General features: G+C 38.1%; 1 protein-coding gene across 6 annotated transcripts in view; it reads left to right on the forward strand.

Moving 5' to 3' along the window:
- The window catches only part of SORCS2 (sortilin related VPS10 domain containing receptor 2), a 545,059-nt gene that overhangs the window by 463,177 nt on the left and 58,971 nt on the right, over positions 1-22,911 (forward strand). For all 6 annotated transcript variants that reach the window (XM_017727682.1, XM_017727678.1, XM_017727679.1 and 3 more), the window contains exons 10-12: positions 4,444-4,590; positions 5,919-6,021; positions 15,109-15,185. In XM_017727682.1, the coding sequence (XP_017583171.1) occupies positions 4,444-4,590; positions 5,919-6,021; positions 15,109-15,185 (327 nt within the window). The remainder of the gene's footprint in view (positions 1-4,443; positions 4,591-5,918; positions 6,022-15,108; positions 15,186-22,911) is intronic.

Raw genomic sequence — 22,911 nt, forward strand, 5'->3', positions numbered from 1 at the left:
TGTCCCATTACACTGTAATTTGCTTGGTGTTAATTTAAAGAAAACCTAAAACTTTAAAGGTGCACCAGACTTCTTTGGCAAAGGCTTGTAGTAATTCTGGATACAAGGCACACAGTGACAGAGCTCTTAAATGGCTGTAATTAGACTTTTCTTGGTGGGGGAAAATGATAGTGTTTTCTTCCTCTTTATCTCCTCCATCTTTCTTTAGCTTTTTCTTTCTAAACGGCTCTAGTAAAACAGAAAGGTCTCTCATTACCAGTGATTATTTTCTAGACTCTACCTTTTTAGAAATGAGGCTTCCTAATGAGTGAAGCTACACATTGTGTGTAGACACGTTCCCACAGGGTGATTTATTGACAGCATTAGTTTGCAGCATTTTATTCTTGGTCACCCCTGTGGGATGCAAAGCTAAAAGGCAGTCAGGTGCAATCTCTACTCCTTGCATCACCTGTAGCATGTAATTTCAGATAAGTTGTACAGAGATGCTACCCCTGGCTGTCCTTTTGTCTACAAGAATTATTAACTTTATTCAGTTACACTGATTGTTTCATAATTTCCCAGTGTTACTGAGGGCATATTAGATAATGCAATCCTAGTTTATTGTGTGCTAGATCAATTTGTAGGGTTACATTAAAAAGGAAATGTAAGCATGATAAGGACAATACACATGGAGCCATACAATTCAATTTTTTAGGCTATTTTTGAAATTGAGTTGCTTTATAGGAGAGCACTGTCAGCTTCCAGATAGCTTGCACCATAAATAATTAGTGTTTATCTTGTTTACTAGAATGGGATCAAGTGCTCATAATGTGTGGGTTGTTTACTCAGTATAAAATTGCTAATAAATAAAACACATATTCCAGGCCTCAAGGATGGGATTTTTTTTGGTCTAATCTGGGGGGTTTTTTTGGGGCATTTTAATGCAAGTATCCCATCTTGGGAAGGGGAACCTTCAGTGCAGCACATAGACAGTCCTCAGTAGTGGAAAATTTCTCTTTCCCCCAGTGTATCATTCTGCTTAAAATTTGTACTGTTCATCTTCATTATCTTCTGCTGACTCCACTTCATCTTTTACTTGTACATCTGCTATAAATTCTTTAAAAGGTGTCTGCCTGTCTGTATTAATTTTATTTTATATGCTTTATCTTTTTCTGCATTGTATTTCTTCTCATGTTGCACATGTAAAAGGGAATAATTTCCAAATACTTGTTTAAAGAAGGGAAGGAAAAAAAAAAAAGGTTAAGTACTAAATGGCTGTCCAAAAGGAGCATGCCCTTGAATTATGTGACAAGGAGCATGTGCCTGAAATTGTATCAAGTGCTGCCAGTGTGAAGGAGTCACAAATTTGACATAGGTGTATTTGCAGAATAGGCATACTAATGTAATCCTTCTACATTGGTTCCTGCTGTGACTCCTTATGTAGATAATAGCTACACAAGTTGCAATACACTTTCTTCATGCCTTTTTTCCCCAAACAAAAAATTATAGATATTTAAATTTCAGTCACAAACATGTATTACACAGCAGTAATTTCTGCATTTCAATGACTGCTGCTAATAAACACTGTGGGACCATCTGAACTGTGCTTCTTGCTACCAGCTAAACAGAATATTGTTGGGATGGAAAATCAGAAATGTAACAATTAGCAATTAATAAGTCACAGCAGAAAATCTCAGAAAATAAGTTTATAAGGTACAAAGTGCTTTTCTAAGAGTACTGGGGAACAACTATCCCCTGAACTGTTTAAGAAAATAGGTACTCTGAGAACTAAGCAAGAAGTTCAAAGAAAATCAACAGAAAGGTGCTTTGAATTTACTCATGTTCAGCTGTCTTGAGTGGCTGCTGGACTGTTCATCAGAGTAACTGAGCACTGCACAATGTTGAAAAGTCTTCTTTTCCATAGCAACTTATTGTTAATGGGAATCTTTTCCCTTCTTGATAGAAAGATACTTACCTCACAATTTTAGATTAGGGAACTAAGTCAAGGAGTAGAATGTACAGAAGAATTTGGGTGCCTTGGCATCACAGTCTAATCCAGAAGGTAGATTTGACACACTTCATTTCCAGTATTTACGGAGTCAGATGTGTGTAGGCCATGGGAAAATGAAATGGAAAATGCTACAGCGGGGGTGGGATGTTTTAAAGATGCCATTTTTTGCACACCATAATTTTGTATTAGTTACTGGATTTTAGGCTACTGCACCACTTCAAATACGATCTTTCTGAACTTGCTCTGAAGATAGGTGCCTGAAACCTATTTATTATTTCAAGCAGGGTTTATGCCTTTCATTCAAAATACAACTGCTGTGAAGTGCTGGTCGGCTTTTATCTTTTAAAGCAGCAGTGAGAGAAGTTAACTGAGGCACTGGAAGAAATGTTTTCATAACCTTTCAATGTTTGATAGATTCAAACACTTATGTCCCATATTCTAGAGAGGAGAAGTGACCCTAGAGCTTGGTTAGATTAGAGATGGGAATGGAAAAAAGTTTTATCCTGACTCCCATTTGATGATTATAGATGGAATGATTAAATATTCATTAAACGAGGAGGTGGGGAGGGGAAAGAGAGGAGGAACAAAAATATTCATGATGCAGCACTGGTTTTGCTGTCTGCAAATGAAGAGGGAAACCTCAGTTGCAGTCCCTGATCTAATTATTGTTTAAATATTTAATATTGTGTTCACTGGAAGAAAGACATGCACAGAAATTTTACCCCAAGTCTGCCTTCCCACGTAAATATTTGAAGTGCCAGACTTTTCATGGCTGAGCTGTCTCTCGAAGGTAGAATAGGTAAAAAAGCCCCAGCAATATTAAAATGCTTTGAAAGTGAAGAAAGCAGGCTCATCATTTCTTCCTGTCCTTTCCTTTTCTCACCTGCACTGCAAAGTAGTTGACTTTTATGGTATGTTTGACTTGGAGGTTGTTCTGAGCTTTCAGCATCCTGGATAAGTAACCCAACCACATACGCATAGGATTTAAGAAGAAGGGAGCTCATGAGAGAGCAGGGCATTTAAATGTCTACATGGAATTTTTTATATAAACTTAAATATATTTTGAAGTTCTAGGCTGTTACCATAACCAGAAGAACATTCTTATTCTCTGTAGATTTGGATCAGTTCCTTCCCATAATTATAAACAGTGAGTATCCCACCTGTAGCCTGCTGGTAGGGATGCCTTCTTTTTACCTTCAATGCAGACTTTAGCTAAATGAATGTTAAATGGAGTTAATAACTGGCAGTTGGAAAAAGAAGGGAACAGTAAATATTTCAAATGAAAAATAAAAGTTCAGAAATGCATCATGTTATCAGGAGGCAAATACTCCTGATCAGTCAAAGAGCTGGCTGTCTTGTGCATTTATTTGTAGTGGACAGTTCAGTTTCATTAAGTGTCAGGACCCAAGGAGATGTGCAAGCTATACTGTGCTGGAAATGTGTATCAGTTTATATATATTGTCCAGAATTTTTCAAAAATTCAGGAAGTCTCATAAATGATGGCAAGGGAAACAACAGCACTCTTGAGGAAACCTTTGCTTTTAACAGAAGATCTTATCTCATGCCCTTGGGTGGAATATATGTTAATATGTTAATAACATAAATGTTAGGGCTAGAACTAAACATATTAAGGTATAATTACTGTCAGCTTGCTTCTAAAATTATACCCATTAACACTTTGAGTTGTAATAATTTTCTAATACGGATTTTTTTGAAAAAATAACAGCCCAAGAGAAGAGGATCTTTTTCTTCTTATTTTTTGTCCAGAGCTCAAACAGATGAAGGGTGGCTAACTGGAGTATAGAAGCATTTCAGATGCTTGAGAGGGTGATTTGGCCCTCAATGTTTCTTCCTCAGATGATCTGCCTGTATTTATTTCCTGCAAAGGAAAATTGTGCTTCCCAATTCAGTGTTATTTTAAAGGACATGATATTGTATTGTGTTATTGTAACCTGTTTGTGTGATATTTATATGATATGGGCACAGAACTTCAGTGTAAAAGTTAGATGGTTGTTAAAAATTGCTTACATCATTTGTAGAATAGCATCTTAAAGATGTCCATATTTAAAGAAAATGCAGAGCTGTAATTTTAATGGTAAGGCCATGCTATCATAATTTTTATATTTTTCTGTAAAAACTATTGTGTTTTGCTGTATTAAACATGTAATTTGATTAGCCTTATGACATGGAGAAAGCTGTATGTTCTTTTTAAATACATTTAGAAATAAAAATCAGTTTTTAATTTTCCTCGCCTTCCCCCTTTCTCCCTTTCCTCTTACCTTTTAGCCTTCGTCATATTTTTTTTAAGGTATCATCCACTTACCTTTCAGTTTCCAGGAGAAAATACCTGAGATACACAGTTCAGAGCCACAGAAGAGCAGCTAATCAGGGATAATCCTTGGTGAAAAAAATGTGTATGTGCTGGATATTAACTTTTCTTCTCTATGCTTCAGGTCAGAGGTGTAAAAGGAGTCTTTTTGGCCAACCAGAAAATTGATGGGAAAGTTACGACCCTGATAACCTACAACAAAGGCCGTGACTGGGATTTTCTAAACCCTCCAGACTTCGATATGAACGGCAAACCGACCAACTGCAAACCTGTAAGTGGCTCTTTTTGGTGCATCCTCACCCTAAAGTGTACAAACATTATCCGTATGGTAGGATGTGCAGTACTTCCAATGGCCTGGGAGCTTTGTGCTGAGTTTACCAGCCAAACTAGCAGGCAAATCTAGCATTGCATGAGCTGTGGTTTCACAGGCTATTAGTCCAGTCATCGTGTAGAGTGAGTAGTCAGAGCTTTCTGTTGCACTGCATTTCATATTTGAGATCACTTTGACACAAAGAGGACACATTTCTTGTGTGTCAACCACAATACCCAGTTCAGAATAATCATGACAACAGTCATTTGTGTCTGGATATATGGGGCACATCGTGAGTCAAATAGAGATTAACAATAATTTTTCTCTTTCCATCTTTCATATTTTTGTTTCATATTAAACCAATTTAACCCTCTGTTCCCTGTTAAAGGGAACCTGACAGTTACTTGAGAATAAATACCACAGTAACTTGCATAAAAAATTCCTTTCTTTTTGTAAGGTGATATTATTTCTGTTTGTTTAGATGTTCCAAGTGCCCATAGTATTTTGTTATTTGCAAGACTGTACTGAAAACTGTGTGTTTTTCTCAGTGAGTGACTGTCTGCTCCTGGGGACTCAGAGCTCTGCGTTGGGCAAAATAAATGCTTGTAGTTCTGCCACTGCCAGAGCTTTACTCCCTCTTCACACAGCAGAAGTGGAGGGCTGGAGCTGCTGGTTCCCTTTTGCAGCGTTCAAGACTGTGCAGCAAGGTTCCAGCCTGCAGGGCCTGGTGCAGATCAATCTGAGATGAGTGGAACAATCGCAGTGGCAGCAGCTGCTGGGGGTGCTGTCAGCTCCTGGTAAAGCTCCTGGTCACATTGCTGTGAACAATATGACCTTTGAGTGCCACTGCACAAAGGGCAAGAAGCAGTAAGTTGTTTAGCAAGGAGACATGATGTGTCCAAAAGTCATTATGCTATTTTTCATACCACATTTTTACTAAAAAAGACATTTAAGTCCAAACAGGTTTTTTTAATCATAATTTTACCGTTTACTGGGACAAACAAACATGCAATACTTGTTGCCGTTAGTTAACATTTTTAAGCAATTATTCTGTCAGAAGTGGGGTTTATATAATAATGCTGACTTCTTTGAGTCTGGAAATCTTTTTCTTGAGACAGTGGCACACTATTCAGTCTTCACCAGGTTTGGTTCCATGGGAAACAGCCATTCTTTTTCTTTATGAAGTCATACATTGCTGAAGCTGCTCCCTGTCTGGGCTTTCATTATTGTAGGAGCATAACTGGTAGCAGTGATTTTTAAAACCTGTTTTCTTCTCCTTCCTCCACAAGCCTGATTGTTACCTTCACCTCCATCTCCGGTGGGCAGACAATCCCTATGTGTCAGGCACAGTGCACACCAAGGACACTGCACCAGGGCTCATAATGGGGGCAGGTAAGCACATGACATTATTTTTTAAGACCTGAAATGTGGCAGGTGTTCTTTGTAGATCTAGTGTTTGGATTTGTAAGAACACCATGCTACAAACATTGCCAAAATAAGGCTTTCCTGCAGAATAATCCTTTATGAACCTTTTGATCAAACAATTCAATATAAGTTAATTGAAGGCCCGGAGTTGTGTCTTCTCAGACAGATCTATATCTGTCACCTGGATACATCATGGTTTTCTGTGTTGTGCAGTACCTCCTTCCCCGTTAGTGTGGTGTGGAGATGTGCTGGTGGCTGAAGAACGTCCTGCATCCTTTTTCTCTGCAAGTGATGTATAGGCCTCCCAGCATCATGAATAACTCAGAAAAACTGGTGGAAACTCAGCAAAACTGGTGGAAACAGTGGTCAATCCTTTGTTCTTTAAGCCTGGATACAGATAATTAGTCTTGTAATTTTTATTAATTCCTTTCTGCCTAAAGAGAGATGAATTGAAAGAGGCAAATGTGTCTCTGTGTTGGGAACAATGCTGGTTGTGGCTTCTCCATTGTAACACACATATGGAGTCATGTCACTATGAAGTGGAATTTAATAAAGGAAATTCCATTGCAGTGTTGAGCACTCATCAAGAAAACTATTCACATAACTCAATTTTGCTTTGTAACTTTGTGATCCATCTATTAATTTAATTTAATCTTCTGTTTCTTTGTTTCAAATTTGTCTGATTGTAAACTATTCTAAGAGCTTTATAAAATTGTATTGTTTTATTCTTATGGATAATGTTTAGGTGAAATGCACACATGTATGCTTCTCTTTTCATAAAAGTGTATCTCTTTTTAATGAATAATGGCTTCTCCTTTATCTTACACTAGTCTCTGACAAACAGCTTATTAAGTTGGAAGTTTCCTGAGAATGTCAAGGGGAGAATTATAGGTGTTTAAAGAGAATGACAGCTGCCAGTACTGGCAATCTTCAATTTAACTGAAGACTTCAAGTTTCTCCGTAGTGCAAAGGGAATTTAAAGCATTTTACTGGAGACAAACCTACTTGGTGAAATGCTGCTATGTTTTTATTGATACAAATGAGACTTAGAATTTATGCAGTGCCCTTGTAGATAGATTTCTAATATGTGTTCAGGTCAAACTTTATGAATTCAAATGTTTCAAAAAATATCTTCCATTTCAAATGTCTTCTTTTTTTTACATAAAAGCACTCCAAATGTAGGTTCTTAATTTTAGCTTTGTCATATCATGCCTGAATGGCTTCCAGTAACAAATTAAGCAGTGAGATTTAATTAGTCCATTATTCCTATTTCATTTTTCTTTATCTTTGCACTATAATCTGATGTGTTGAACAGATATTTGTTCAGATGTTGGGTTCTTTTCTTTTGATTGGCGTTTGTAGATGTTTTTTCAGTGCACTGTTCTCTGAGATGACATTAGAGAGGGCAGGTTGTAGAAGAGTATTTTGCTCTTAATTCCTTTCTAGAATGGGGTGGCATTTTATAACCATGACACTGTCTTACTCTGCCAGGTAGAGAACCTGTCAGCAGCTTTCCTCAGCATGGTCAGGAGGGGGTGGTTTTGATAACATCCAGACATCATGAAGAGCTGAACTAATATGTTAAATTTGACTTGCTTGTGGAGCAACCAATAATGTAATAGGAATGGTAGGAGGCACCCTTGCTCAGTCACAAGCCACTTTGCTTTTAGCTGCCTAAAGAGCTGGGAGGGATGGTGTGAAAATGAGAGAAATTTTCCCATGAGTATTGCAGTGTGTCCTTTTTCTGGTAGAAGGTCATGTAGATGAAAACAGAGCAAAGGGATCTGGTTTGGAGCCTGAAAAATCTTATAGAGCAACTGCATCCCCTAGCCAACAGATGACCTGAATCAACTCTGACTTTGACTTGCATTTTCATTATTTGGAAGCCCAGGTCATCTGGATTCAGTGCATATGTTGAGTCTTCTCTGGCAAACCTGATACCCTCTTAAACTTACATTTCTTATCAGAAATACTTTACATAGAGTGAGCTTGAGTTTCCTTTGGCCTGATCCTTGAAACTGATAATCCTATACAAATCAACATAAGTAGTACATACAGGAATCAGATTATTTGGGCCACATCACACAGTATTGGAATTTTACTGTTAGATTTAGGGAGAGCACATCTTCTGGAAATGACTGAAGGTGATAAAGATCCGTGAATGTCAGTTGATCACAGCATGTCTAGGAACCATCAGTGCCTTGTGCTGTAAAAAGCAAAATCATTCTGAGGGTGAAATAGGTAAATAATTGCCAACAGAGAAAGGGAAATATTAATACTCTGGCAAAATGATGAACAGTGACATTAATAATAAGACTGTGTAAAATTCTGATAATCAATTTTCAGGACCAGTGAGCATGTGCTAAGAAGGCCTCCTTGGCAGTTGATGGAAAGAGAGAATATTTACAAGAAAACCCCCATTAGCTAAAAAAAATAAAGGACAGTAAAGAATATGATTTTTTTTTCCTGAAATTGTAACCACGGGGTGGAAACAAGTGATGCAAACAAGTCAATAAGAACTGGAAGTATGATTTTTAAGAATAAGAACCCTATTGATCAAAAAGCAAAAACCAATCCCTTTAATGTGGATTTTGGCTTCTTTCTAGGAAGTTTGTACAACACAGCTGCTTGTGGTAATGGAAAAGCTATTCTGTGACTTAAGTACAGTTTTGATATGGAAAATGCTGGAAAAATCAGAGATCAGAGACTACTTAATACTGTTTTAATTTTAAAAAAGGAATCATTAAATGGTGAACAGCATTGACACTTAGAAAACTGGGAAAATACAGTAATAGGATGCTAAAATTGCATCTTTTTAAACTCATATTTACAAATAAAAATTCCACTCTGTTAAAGTTGCATAACTAGATCTCAGGAATGCATATTTTTAGCTAATGTCTATATATAAATTGTTCAGATGGAATATTAAATTTTATAGCTGCATACAAAAATGGTATTTTAAATAACTGCTTTGCTCTCTAAGAAATGCAATAGGATTTTGCATTTACATTTGATTCTTGTGCATTTTAATCTTGGCAACAACTTCTATTTCTCACAACATCAGCTATGAAATGTGTGTCAATTGATGTGTAAATTTTTAGTATAAACTTGCTAAGGACTTTTCTATGAAAAATGTTTAGAGATGTGTAGCTTTTTCAGGTGCTAGTTTACAATAATTGCCTGCTTAGCTTCCAATCCAGGTGGCAAATCAAGCAAGCAGTAAATTCTGCACATTCACACAAATTGAGGAAGCACTGGAAAAGTTCTGTTTACTTTTTTTCATATTAGGGCCAAATATAATTGCATACATTGTGATGAATTTCTGTCATTTTTCACAGAAGTAGCATGCTAGGATGCCTCTATAAAAAAGGATAAGGGAATGGGGAGATGGTTGAGCATTTCCCATTACATTTTGGAGTGAACATCCTGAAATTCCTTTAAATTTTTCTCATGTTCCTCAATTCTGATTCCCCACTACATCATCTGAACACATCTTCAGCTTCCCAGTTGTCAGGGGGATTTAAATACAAATTTAAATATGTAAGTTTGTTCTACATTGTGACTACAAGCTTACAAACCATGACATTTTAACTTATTGTGCATGGCCTGAAACCATGTTACAGCTGTATTAATTACCAGTAATCCCGGCAAGGCACTTCTCTCTTTTTGGAATAGGTGTCTGCCTGTATGATAAATTTAAGTGACTGAAAAAGATTTTCCATATTAGAAGGATTATCTAAGCATTGCACATGGGGCTTATTTCTTCTTACTGTAAACATGTCCAAAGCCATATATAAAAATATGGGTTAACACAGCAATAAGTAGCACTTAGAACATGTAAATTGATAGTAAATTTTAAATGAAGTAATCTTTCATACTTGTTGTGACCCAGTAAGAACCTACCAAAATGCCTGACTCTTGAGATCTGCATTAAGAGCTGTGTTTTTCATAGCTTTACCACCTTTCACGAGAACTTGGCTGGCCCCCAGACAGCACTGAAATACATTGCTTTCTTTCACATCCCTGGGCTACCAGCTGCTAAACTGTCATGTGCAGAGATACAGTAAGCTTGCAGGACTATGCTGAACAGTATAGTGCCTCTGTATTCTAGTTTTTGGTAGTGCCACCCCTGCAAGGATGGAACACGTGATTTTATGCAGTTACTTAAAATCAGCCTTTACTCAGGACAAGTGAAAAAGCAAAAGAGGATTTAGTGTATCCCAAAATATGGTTTGACAAGGTTTCTAAGAATGCAAGTAATGGAAATGAAAAATGACTGTCCTTAATCAAAAACTCAAAAATGCAGGCCAAAATGTTTCCTTTTGCTTCCTGAATAGAAGCAGTGTCAGAACCTAACAGCAGAGCCATACTGACTCAGGCTGACAGTCCATCTAGCACAATCGCCTGTCTATATTGGTGACAAAAAGCTTTGGGGGAGTGCTTAAGGACAATTCAGGTGTATATGGTGCCCCAGGCATTGGTTTGGAGAAGACACACACATGAGAGTCATTTAGGTACCAAAAGAATATGAAATATTGTTAATTTTTTCCAACAAAATATTGTAAGACAAACTTGTGAAACTTTTGTATTACAAACAAAACTTCATGAAACTGGGTGGAAAACAGTCATGTGTCAGAGGAGTTTTTGACCAAAAGTCATGTTAGACTTGTATAAATGGTACTGGCTAATATAGCCTTGGCATGGTTTAAGTCCAGCCATCAACTAAGCAGTACACAGCTGCTTGCTCACTTCCTATCCAGGAGGATGAGGGGAAGGGAATTGGGAGGGTTAAGGTGAAGAAACTCGTGGATTGAGGTAAGAGCAGCTTAATAATGGAAGTAAAATAATAATAATAAATTGTAATTAAAAGGAAAAGGACAAAGAGAGAGAAATCCCAAGAAAGAGAAGTGGTGCAAATGAAAACAGTTGCTCAACTCCAATCACCTGGTGCCCAGCCTGTCCCTGGGCAGTGGCCCTGCACCAGCCTCTCCCCCAGTTTATTGCTGAGCATGGTGACGTATAGCCTGGAATATCCCCACGTCAGCTGGGGTCAGCTGTCTCAGCTGTGCCCATTTCCACTTCCTTGTGCACCCCCAGCCTCCTCTCTGGTGGCGAGGGTTGAGGAGCAGAAAAGGCCTTGACTCTGTGTAAGCACTGCCCAGCAGTAATGAAAACATCCTTGTATTATCATCGACACCCTTTTCAGTACAAGTCCAGAACACAGCCCTGTACCAGGTGCTGTGAAGAAAATTAACTCTGCCACAGCCCAAACCAGCACATGCCTGCAGCTGATTATCCATTCCAGCTGCAGTAACTTTTTCAGTATGAACCCGAGTTGCCTTCAGTGTACTACATTACATTTACTTGTTCCCCCAGATGCATCTAACACAGAGCCACTAAAATGGTAGAAGAGTTTTTGTGCTGTAGTGGCACACCTGAGGAGTTACTGCAGATATTTACAGCTGTAATAAGAAGCACAGATTTTGGTGTGGCAAACCAGGCAAAGAGCACACAGATATTTGGGGGCTGTGGTCCAGTCTAAACACTTCAGAATGTGGTGGGAATGGTACTTAAACATTTTTGGCTTCCAGTCTTGGGCTGAGCATAATTGTTTATTTCTCACCTTCTTGTGTCACTTGATCACAGTGCCAGCTGTGCTCATATGTGATTGGCCTCCACACTTACCACAAATATGTTTTATAATTCTCCTCAGATATGTCATGGAAAGGTTCAGGATGTCTCAGTTCTACTTTGAGTGCTGCTGTGGCTTTGCAGTTGTTTGTTTGCAGTGTTATTAATGTCAGGATTTTTTGCATTTCATTTGATGCAAATTGGAGCTGTTGTAAAGGGGGTTATGGGGTGCCATTACATGCACTGTGTTTAGTTAGCTGGCTTATCCAGTAACACAACACACTGCAAGGTACCTAGAGCCTAAAATTACGCAATTTATTTTAAATCTCAAAACTGAGAAAATTCTCCAAATCTTTGAAGTTAATTTTTTATTAACCTATTGAAAAATAAAATTAAAACAATGTAACTTTTTAACTAAAGAAAACATGACTCTTGCATGATGTGTTAAATAGAAAGGTTTGCTAATAAAAGCGTAGGGAGTTGTGGGTGTTGTTCACTTAGATCTTTGAAGGACTTGGTTTTATTCCAGTTCTACTTTTTTCAAGCTAACAGCTTTCAGAGTGGCTTATCTGTGACTTATGAAACTCATCATGCATCCCTATGTGTTCCTGTGGAAATTTCCATCTGCCTGTCACCTCTCAGATTTGGCTGCATGGGTGCTTCCCACCGCACTTTGCAGGAGCCTGCCTGTCCCCCCTTTCCTTCTTTTGGCCTCACCTCCTTTTTCTTTCTGAATCCACCTAAGCTGTTTTTCAGCCAGCCATGGTCTGCAGTACCCACAGAACAAACTCCAACTGCACTGAAAAGTTTTATCCTTCCTTACAGAAAGGTGTTTACCTTTTTTGTCTGCTTGAAGACCTGATTTTGCAAAGTTTGTGAATTTATGTCATATAACTCTGTGTTACATAAAATCTGGAAGTAATGAAAATTGCAGCCTTCATGAATGACACAATTAAACATTGTGTCAACCATCAGCAGGTCCTGCATGCACCACTTCTGGGCTTCCACCCTTGGCCTATGGACAGACAATTTTCAAAGGTCAAACATCACTGGAGTCCTTTTTCCCAAAGCAGTGGCCCAGATTCTGTTCCTGTTGGCATCAATTGTGGTTTAGGCAGAATGACAAGTCTCTGGAATTTTAACTGAGCTCATCAACTCCTTTTTCTCTTTTACCAAGAAAAGATAGTAAAGGTAAAATCAGAAGTGGGAGGTCATGTCTTTCTTTTAACAGAGCTGCAATTACAATACTGTTGCTAATATCGTTACCATATCAGCTGGATAGAAAAGGCCTTTTAGTGAAGCACAAGTAGATGCTGTTTAATTTACAGACTAATTTTCCATTAGCAAGGCAATTTGCCACTGAATTCTTTAAAGGGCAGATCCCTAGCAATGCTCAAAATAAAGACCTACTTATGCAAGTAGATTTCAGTAAGTGGTGAAAAGATGTAAATAAACAGCATTTACCCAGCAGCAAAACTAACACTGCATTTGTTGAAGTTATCTGTGCAAAGAAGGGTGTAGATTGACAGCAGTACGTTAGATTCTAGCAAGCAAATAAATATTTCTGTTCTCAGCTGTCCCATAGAAAACTTTCTGTGATTAACTGCAGAAGCACAAGAATATGCCCATTTGCAGATGATATACCAGTGAAAACTATAACAGATGAAAGTAAGAATAGCAAAATAAATGTATTTTGTATAAGCACTGAAACAGATCTTCCTTGCCTTCCTTCAGCCTTGAGGGGGTGATTTCTCGTTCATATCTCTTTCTAGTGATCAGATTACTCTTAAACCTGTATTTGGGGAGAAAATATAACTGAATTAATGTGTTAAGCTTTCCTTTTGGAACTATCTCATTGGATAATATTCACTGAAGGTGTAGGTTGTATTTCAGGAAAAGGTTTTTCAGCCAGAGGGTGATTGAGCTTTGAAACAGGCTCCCCAAGGAAGGGGTCACAGCACCAAGCCTGTCTGAGTTCAGGAAGTATTTGGAAAATGCTCTCAGACACCTGGTGTGGTCCTTGGGGTGTCCTGTGCAGGGCCAGGAGTTGGACTCAATGATCCTGATGGATGCCTTCCAACTCGACATATTCTGTGATTCTATGACCAACTAAATCTGTGCTGAATTATCTGATAAATGAGAGAGTGTGCAGTGAGTTGTAAAGATGAAAACCCAAGAAAAGGCCAAGAATGGGAAGTGGCATCTTCTGAAACATTAGTTGCAATTGAAAGGAATTAACTGACTCCTATAAATTCCCTGATTCAATATAAATATCCCAATCCTGTCCAGGATGTAGTTAGGTTTAAATGATGTAAAGTTATTATCCTGTTAAAGAGTGGAGCACATGCAACCTTGATGGTCTAAATGGAGTGGGTGCTTTGGGCAGTGGGCCCTGTCATTCCTCTTGGGAACCTTTCAGCACTAGTAAGCACACTCTGCATAAGCAGATCTGGTTTAGTGGTTAAAAACCAGCTATTTATATAACACACAAGTGAAATTTCATAGTGCCATCCTAATCTCAAGTGGTTTTTTCATCGTCTCTTCTGTTTAAGAGGATCTGATAATTTTTATCTTATTTCTACTGTAAAAACATGCAAAGCATGTATTTGAGTCAAAATCCCCTGGAGGATATAATTTCGACAGAATATTGTACCATGATTGATTCTCCCCTAGAATGCTGTAAACTGCCTAGTGGTTTAATAGTTTGCTATTTGAAATACTGCATGTTAAAATATGGAGATCTCTGTATTTGGGACTGCATCTGCTGTCATCTTCCCGAAGTTTAACACTTCTGTTAGTTTTGCAGGAATCTGAATTCTCCTCAGTACTTTTTGTCAAAATATTCAGTGGCTTCCTAGTCAATATTTAGGTAAATCAAGTAATTCTGCTTTCAATTCTTTTGTATTTTTCAGAAGCCCTGCCCCCTTTTTTCATGTTGCATATTTCACCAGAATCTAGATCTAGCTACCACTTCATCAAGTCTTAGAGTATTTCATTTAACAGTTTCGGTTCAATGTGAAAAACTTTACAGAATGTGATTAAGGTTAAGGTTAAAGCTTCTGAGTTTATGCATGTTTCATACTTACATCTTAAATACATGTTGTTTTATAATAATTTTTCAGCATGCAGCAACAAAACTAAAATGTTGGTCTGACTTCTGCATTTCAGTATTAGAATTAAGCCTCATTTCTTCCACCTATGGACAATATAGCAGTGGAAAGGAAGACATTGAAATTGTACAAATGTGCAAATATATGTTTTTAAAGGGTTTTGCTGGTTCTACCAGAAATGAAGTAAGCCTGTTTATCAGAGTTTAGTTCTTGCTCTGAACTGGAAACTTCTTACTCAAACTTGCATCAGGATTAGATCCAATCTCTCTTGCTCATGTGGATGCAACCCTTGTTTTCTCCTCTTTTGTGACAGGTAACCTGGGGTCCCAGCTGGTTGAGTATAAAGAAGAGATGTACATAACATCTGACTGTGGGAACACGTGGCGTCAGGTAGGAAGCATAAATCATCAAAGGAACCTGGAAATAATTTTAATGTACCAAATGTGATGAATTATGTAATGCTTAACTAATCTTTAGATACTCTTTTGAAGGAGGTGGTATTATCATCTCCAGTTTGCTTAGAAACCAAGAGATTAAGAAGGTGATTTGCAAAGACTCAAATTGATCAGGCTGTCAGGTTCTGCTAAAGTTAAAATATTTTGGTCTCTTTAAAGATCTATAAGTATCTTATGCAAAAAACATAGTGTCTGTTTAGGTTTTTAATAATTTAAGTAATCTTCCTATGCTAATGATGAAGTGGACTTGGGCTAGGTCTTGCAGTACAAACATGCCAAGCTAAAAGACATGGCTTAGGTACAAAGGCAAAAATTCTTCTGCTTCATAGTCTGAAAGCTGTTACTTAGCATAAACTTTTTTCTTCATTGGAACTGAGAAAGTGAAAAAAGATTAAAAAAAAAAAACTTTTTAAAGTCTTTTAGCATGATTTAATAAATTCAGGGACTAGAAATACCAAAGTATTAAAAAGACAACAATGATGTAGTAATGCTATTTGAATTTTGGATGTCTTTTTCTTCCACTGATTAGTGTCAGTTAAAGCATATCACCTTTATTATGTATTGTTTCCTAACTTGCTCTGTCTCAGTGTGGTGGGTTTGCCCTGGCTTGATGCCAGGTGCCCACCGATCTCTCTTTGTCACTGCCCTCCTCAGCTGGACAGGGGAGAGAGAATATAACAAAGAGCTCATGGGTTGAGATAAGGACAGGGAGAAATTGATTACCAGCTACCATCACAGGCAAAAATGACCTGACTTGGGGGAGATTAATTTGAGTAACAGACTAGATAGTGAGAAATAAACCCAAATCTTAGAACATGTTCCCCCTACCTCGCCCTTCATCCTGGGCTTGACTTTACTCATTAATTCTCTACCTCCTCACCCTGAGTCACACAGGGGAATGTGGAATGGGGTCTGCAGTCCGTTCACCACACGTTGTCTCTGCTGCTCTTTCCTCCTCAAGGGGAGGACTCCTTACGGTCTTGCCCTGCTGCAGTGTGGGGTCCCTCCCAAGGGACACAGTTCTCCACTCCAACATGAGTCCTTTCCATGGGCTGTAGTTCTCCATAAGTTCTGCAGAATGAGTGCTTCCCATGGGCTGCAGCCCATCAGGGACAGTCTGCTCCAGCATGGGTCCCCTGTGGGACCATAAGTCCTACCAGCAAACCTGCTCCAGCATCAGCTCCACGTGGGGTTGCAGCCTCCTTCAGGCATCCATCTGCTCCAGTGTGGAGTCCTCCAGGGGCTGCAGGTGGGTCTCTGCTCCAGCATGGACCTCCATGGGCTGCAGGGCACAGCTGCCTCACCATGGGCTGCACTGGGGGGTGCAGGGGAATCTGTGCTCTGCCACTGGAAGCACCTCCTGCCCTGCCTTCTGCCCTGACCTTGGTGTCTGCAGGGCTGTTCCTCTCTCATATTCTCAGCTCTTCACTCCTGCTGCAGTTGCTGTTGTGCACTTCTCAAATACATAATCCCAAATGTGCTGCTGCTGTCACTGATTGACTCTACCTTGAGCAGTGGTGTGTCCATCTTGAAGCTGGCTGGTGCTGGCTGTCCAATGTGGGAAAGCTTCTCTAGAAGTGTCTCGAAGAAGCCACCTCTGTAGACTAACCTGCTACCCAAACCTTGTCGTGCAAACCCAATACACTCAGCACAGGGCTATTTTCTTTCTCTATATATGTATATATCAACAATTCACAGTATCATATAGATTCTACCTATAATATATATCCAGGATAAAAAAAAGCACCCTCAAAAAATTTTTTTTCAAAAAAATGATATCATTTCAGTTAAAATAGTATTGTAGTGTTCAACTGAAATAAATTTTTTTTATTTTCTGAGAACCATTAAGTGTGAAAATGTTCTCAGTAGTGTTACTGAGCTTGGGGAATTTGAGATTAAAAAAGAAAAATACAGACAGTTTCTTATATTACTATGGTAGGGTGCCACTAGTACTCCACAAAGTACTTTAAAAATAAATGGATTTTTTTTTAATGACAATGTCCTTTGATTTTTAAAAGATAAAATTTTATACCAAATACCTTCTTGAAATCTAGCATACAATAAATAGGTGTTTAAATGCAAGAGCCTTCCAGCATTTACAGTGGGTACTGTGTTGTTTAATACTTCTTAGAGGCCTCTCATAATTTGTTGTCAGCATTTGCCAAAGTTTTATAGTTTTTCTGGGGTGAAAAATAAGAAGAAACGAGTGAATGAGATCAAATTAATATTTTCAATGGTTTTTATTTGCAGAGACACTCAGGTAAATAATATGTGTTGAAACTTGACCCTAAGGTGCCTAATTATGCTGTAAAATCAACCATAAATTGATCCCTCATTGTGGCAGTCAAAATGGCAAACATCGCTAGTTTTATTTTAATTAAAACTGCTATGAAGCCTTTGAAAGACCTTACTCAATTCTAATATTTGTGATCAGAATGAAACTGTAGATTATTTTATGTATTTTATGGCCTCACTGTTCATGATCATTTCTTCCAGAGGACAGCAGCACATTTCCTTTCTCTGCTGGAATTCATACAACAAAAGAAAAGGCTTCAGTCAGGTGGTAAAGGAATTTAGATAATTCAGTAAATTGCAGGTCTCGTGAACTGGTGAAATCCCATGCTTTGGCACAACTCTTTGTCTGAGTTTAAGTCTCTGCCTTGGAGACTTTGTGGTTGTCATTAACAAGGGCCTGGCACCTTTCTCACACGCTCACATGATGTTGCAGAGCTGTTTACAGAGGAGAAAAGGAGCAGTGTGTGCTTGTGTATAGAGACAGAGAATGCAGAAAAGCAAACGTAAGAGACTTAGGAGAAAATGTACTGCAGGAAATTAAATAAACCTTTCTTGAAATAATAGCAGTATTGGTTCAAAGGATTATAGGACTTTGGGGAAGGTTAAAGATCCTGTAATTCAACGGTGTGCTCTGAGACAGCATCAAACATACAAGGAACATCTCTACAGGAGGTTTCCCAGAACTATTTGTTAATCCTTCCCTGTAGGAGATTCTGGCTTCATGGTGCTTCACCATTCTTCATAGATTTTTCTGAATATTTGACATAAGCTGACTGTTCCTTTTGCTCCTGTTCTTGAAGTTTCACAAATTGTACAAGTTTTCCTCTTACCTTTTGAGAGGAGTGGTTTCCTGTCACCTTTGAATAACTTTTTAGATGTTAAAAGGTGATTATCAGGTCTATGCTGAATATAGGGATTTTCCCCTTGGAAACAGCAAACTCAAATCCACTGATTTTCCTAATGAACCAAATTTCTGAAGTGTTTTTTTTTTTCTTTTTTTTTTGCTCATTGGTTGGACTGTCTAATATGGCATTCCTCTCCTGATGCATGATAAGACTGAATGCAAAATTACAAACTTTATCAGTACTTAACATAATGAAATGACTGCCCTTGATGTCTTGACATTACTGGCACCCCATTTGGGAAGATTTCTTTACATTAGCATGACAAAATTGACAGTTTCTGATTCTTAACTGGGACCTGAGTCTGCAATCCATTCTCACTTTAACAACAATCTGCTGATCATTTTTTTCCATAATTTCTTGACCATCTATATATACTTAAATTATTTTAAGGCTTGTGAGGGTCCTTATTGCTCTTTACAATTGCCTGAAAGGAGATTGGGGGGTAGATAGGTGGGGTTTGGTCTCATGTCCCAGGTAACGAGTGACAGGACAAGAGGAAATGGACTTGAGTTGCAGAAGGGAAGGTTTAGATTGGATATTAGGAAAAACACTGAAAATATGGTCAGGCATTGGAACAGGCTGCCCAGGGAAGTGGTTGAGTTGCCATCTCTAGAAGTGTTCAGATAATGTGTTAATATGGCACTTGGGAACATGGTTAGACAGACTTGGCAGTGCTCAGGGTTCATGGCTGGACTCAACGGTCCTAGAAGTCTTTTCCAAATTTACTGATTCTATGATTGGTTTCAACTGAACCCCTATTTCCGTAGCTTGCATTTGATGTGGTCATATAAGGGTTCAGGAAGACTTCCCTATTAACAGAGGCAGTGTTCATAGGTAGAAACGAATGCCTAAATGAGAGTTTTGTGAAATTAAGTAAATTCTGGTGATAAATGGAAATGTTTGAGAAAATAACAGAAGGTTACCAACAGAAGGTTGGTAAGGAGGATTGAAAACACAGCCACATGACATGCAGCTCCAGTGTCAAAACCCACATATATCACACTCACACTAGTAGGTATTTGGTCTTCTGTGTTGGACAAGTCAAACGTCTGTGTTTAGATAACATAGGCCTGTGATAGAGGCACAGTATAAAACATGCCTGAGATCCCTGCCCTGCTTCAGCAAAGACCAAAGCAGAGTGGTAAATTACACCTGTGCAAACCCCTGAAATGCAGCTGAAAGCAGCAGGCTGGGTGATCCTCCAGCATGGACTGAGCTCTGCAGTGTCTTCATCCCCACTTGTGTGTCTCTGCCCAGGTGCTGCTTCAGGGCTCACCTGGTTGGCCAGGTAATGAGAATAAATTTATTATTGAATTTCATCTGTGGTTTTGTGGTTGTTCCTGTGTCCTGCCTGTGCCAGCTCACACAAAAAATAAAAACAAGATTTGTGGTTATAAGTAACCACAATACCACTTGGGTTGGTTCCAGTTGTTCTTCTGCCTTTTGTGGCTGAGGTGATTGTTGATATATCTTGAAACCATCACTCTTTTCTTAAGAAAAAAAATTAAATTTGGAGCTATGTACTCTACAACATTGCACTGTAAATAGCAGTAGTTTAGGAGGTGATTGGCAAGTAACTTAAACATCCATGCCATGAACTGACTGTAGAAGAAGGAGATCTCACCTTGGCATTATCATGAACTATGTGGGCTTAGAATCATAGAATCATTTAGGTTGGAAAAGACCCTTAAGATCGTTAGGTCCAACTGTTAACTTAAGTGCCAAGTGGACCATGAAGATGTAGCTTAAGGTGAACTCATGTTTATTTGAAAGATTTCTCTATTACACCAGGAAAACAATATCAAAAAATGTTTTAATGAGCATGAACTCTTAGGATACTCTGTTAAGTGCTAAGGATTACCTTGTGTATACACATGAGGTTTTTTATTATTTTTCTAATACTGATTTCTGTTCACAGTTGTGGTTGCTTCTGCTATTTCACCAGCATCTGTTAAAACACTGTACTTGAGATACAGCAAAGAGAGCAAGAGAAAAGTCTGGCTTTCAAAAGAAATGGCATAAATAAAAGGAAAAAGTCAGCAACAATAAACCTTTCACATTTGATCTGCTGCCAAAGTAGCTCTTGCAGCAACAAAATGCTCAGTTAAGCTAATGAGGTTACACAGAAAGCCTTTTGGATGTCTAAGAACTAAATCTAGATCTCTGGAGCTTTAGTCTGATGCTTTTTTTTGTTGGAATATTATTTATCTGTGTCAAATCCTTGTGTATCAAAGCAACTTGGAAAACCTTTGGTTAAGTGAGAATACATGTTTTCCTGCAGGCATCTTAGGAGATAGATGGTAACACTTCTAAGCGCAACATAAAAGGATGTAATTACAGCTTTTCAGCCCTGAGAAGGTCCAACTGGCTCATTCTGTGTAGAAAAGCTTCTGTTTCCAGATTTGAGTTTAGTAATGGATATCACTTGATGAAAGAAAAAAGTAATCTCAGGAAATTTTGTTTATTTTTTTGAACTTCTGTATTGCAAAGCAAATTGTATGGCATATATTTCTCTAGGATCACTTAAACATGCTCTCACTGATTTCATGGAGCTATCCCAATTTCTTCCAATGGATATTCTGACCTGAAATAGCTGCAGAAGTTGTTGGGACAGACATAGAAAAAAAAGCATTTAGAGCAGAAGGAAGAGGACAGAATAGAAGCTGACATTGTGATTATAAAGCACAGAATGTGCACAAAAAATTACAGAAATAGTTTATAAAAATCTTGTTCAGTAGTGACTGGCTACTAGTAAGGATCTGAATAGATTTACTGCCTGCTTTAGTTAGTGGAGAGATGTATATCAGAATTTGTGGCCTATTGTGAACTCACATATCTCATCTTCTTGGGTCTGAACTTCATCTCTCACACTGGGACCACCTTTCCCTCGATCCTTTGCAAACTGTTTGCCTTGGTTTTGTTTCCAGAAAGTAGAGATAAGTATTTACTTTTGTGATGAACTGGCATGAAACTGCTAATTCTTTTCAATGTATTGAAGATGAAGAATTGTTTTCATATGGCTTTCATACATTTTGTTTATAAAAAGTTTGAAGTGTGGGCAAGAAGAACATGATATAACAATGTCATTAATATGCCCGTAGTGTGTCCTCTGTGCTTTATAGTGTGCTAAAGCAGGGTGTTAAAATGGTACATGAGGAATTGCCATGGTGCTTTTCTGGGAAGGGCTAATTTGTATAAAGTGGTGCAGGTATCAGCTTCCTTTTTCTTCAGCATGGTGGTGAAACTTTGGGAGACTTGGTGTCCCAGCACATACTGTTGCAGTTTGGTTTGAGGGAAGTTTAGAGGAGAATCGAAACTCTGCTTGCTTATCTGTCTCCAGCTGATCTCATCCTTTTGAAGTGCATCTAAAATTAATGTCTGTCCTTTACTGAATTCTCTTCTAAAATGCACAGCTGGGTGAGTAAGTAGATAGGACTATAAATGCCTCATGTCAGGGTTTTGCCTGTAAATTGGCAACATTGAAAAACCGATCAGACACTTGAAGCCCTAGGATTCCCATAAAATATGTTCTTAATAGATGAGAGGAAGACTGAGTTCTCAACCCAAATTAAGTGCTTCCTACTTTTGAAATAATGGTGAGTGTGCTGTAAGATATTTTCACCCCAGCTTTGGTTCAGTCTTGCTGAGAAATCCTCTAAATGTAGCATTTAGTTTTGCCAAAAAAAGAAAATTTGGTATTGTCAGTATTTTTTCATTCACAAGGCAAAGTAAAGCTAACCTTTATGGTTTTCACCTTTGCTTTGTCAAAGCACATAGAAGACTGCATGCTTGTCTATAAATGCTAAGTGTGTGTGATAATTCTCATGTATCACTTGCTTCTTTGTTAAATGAACTTTCACAGGTTAATAAAATGAGTATTCTGTCTTAAAACAGATTTGAGATGTAAAACAGGAAACCTGTGCTTTTATTTTAGTACTGCTGATGACCTCTAGAAAAGGAATTGAAATAATTTAGGAATTTTTTAATCCTTTATACCATTAAATCAATAGTACGTGTATTTTGGTCCAAATTCAGAGTGGCCTCCATGGTACATCACATAATATTTTAACTTAAACTCACTGACACTGGAAATGAGGAAAACATCCTTGCACCACTTATTTCACATTCTGTAGGTTCTGGAGAGTACGTGAGAAAGTCACAGACAGCAGTTCTTTTCCTTTTTTTCTTAGAATTAAACTACAAAGCATTTTATTCTTCAGGATACACAGAATATGGCAAACACCAAAGAAAGGTGATGGGTCACTTGGTGATATATAACAGGAAGGAATGCAGAATGCATACTATGAGAAATGTAAGCTTGGGCTAAAATCACTTTAGGCAGTTTAATCTGACTGTGATTTGAACCTGAACATTTTCTGATTCACCTGCTTAACTTTCTTTTCTTTTACAGCTGGGAGAAATATAAGAGTTAACCTGACTTTTATGTCCTTTTCAGTTTGA

This window comes from Corvus brachyrhynchos, unplaced genomic scaffold (genome assembly GCF_000691975.1).
Source record: "Corvus brachyrhynchos isolate BGI_N302 unplaced genomic scaffold, ASM69197v1 scaffold80, whole genome shotgun sequence".
In the NCBI taxonomy this organism is placed as follows: Eukaryota; Metazoa; Chordata; class Aves; order Passeriformes; family Corvidae; genus Corvus; species Corvus brachyrhynchos.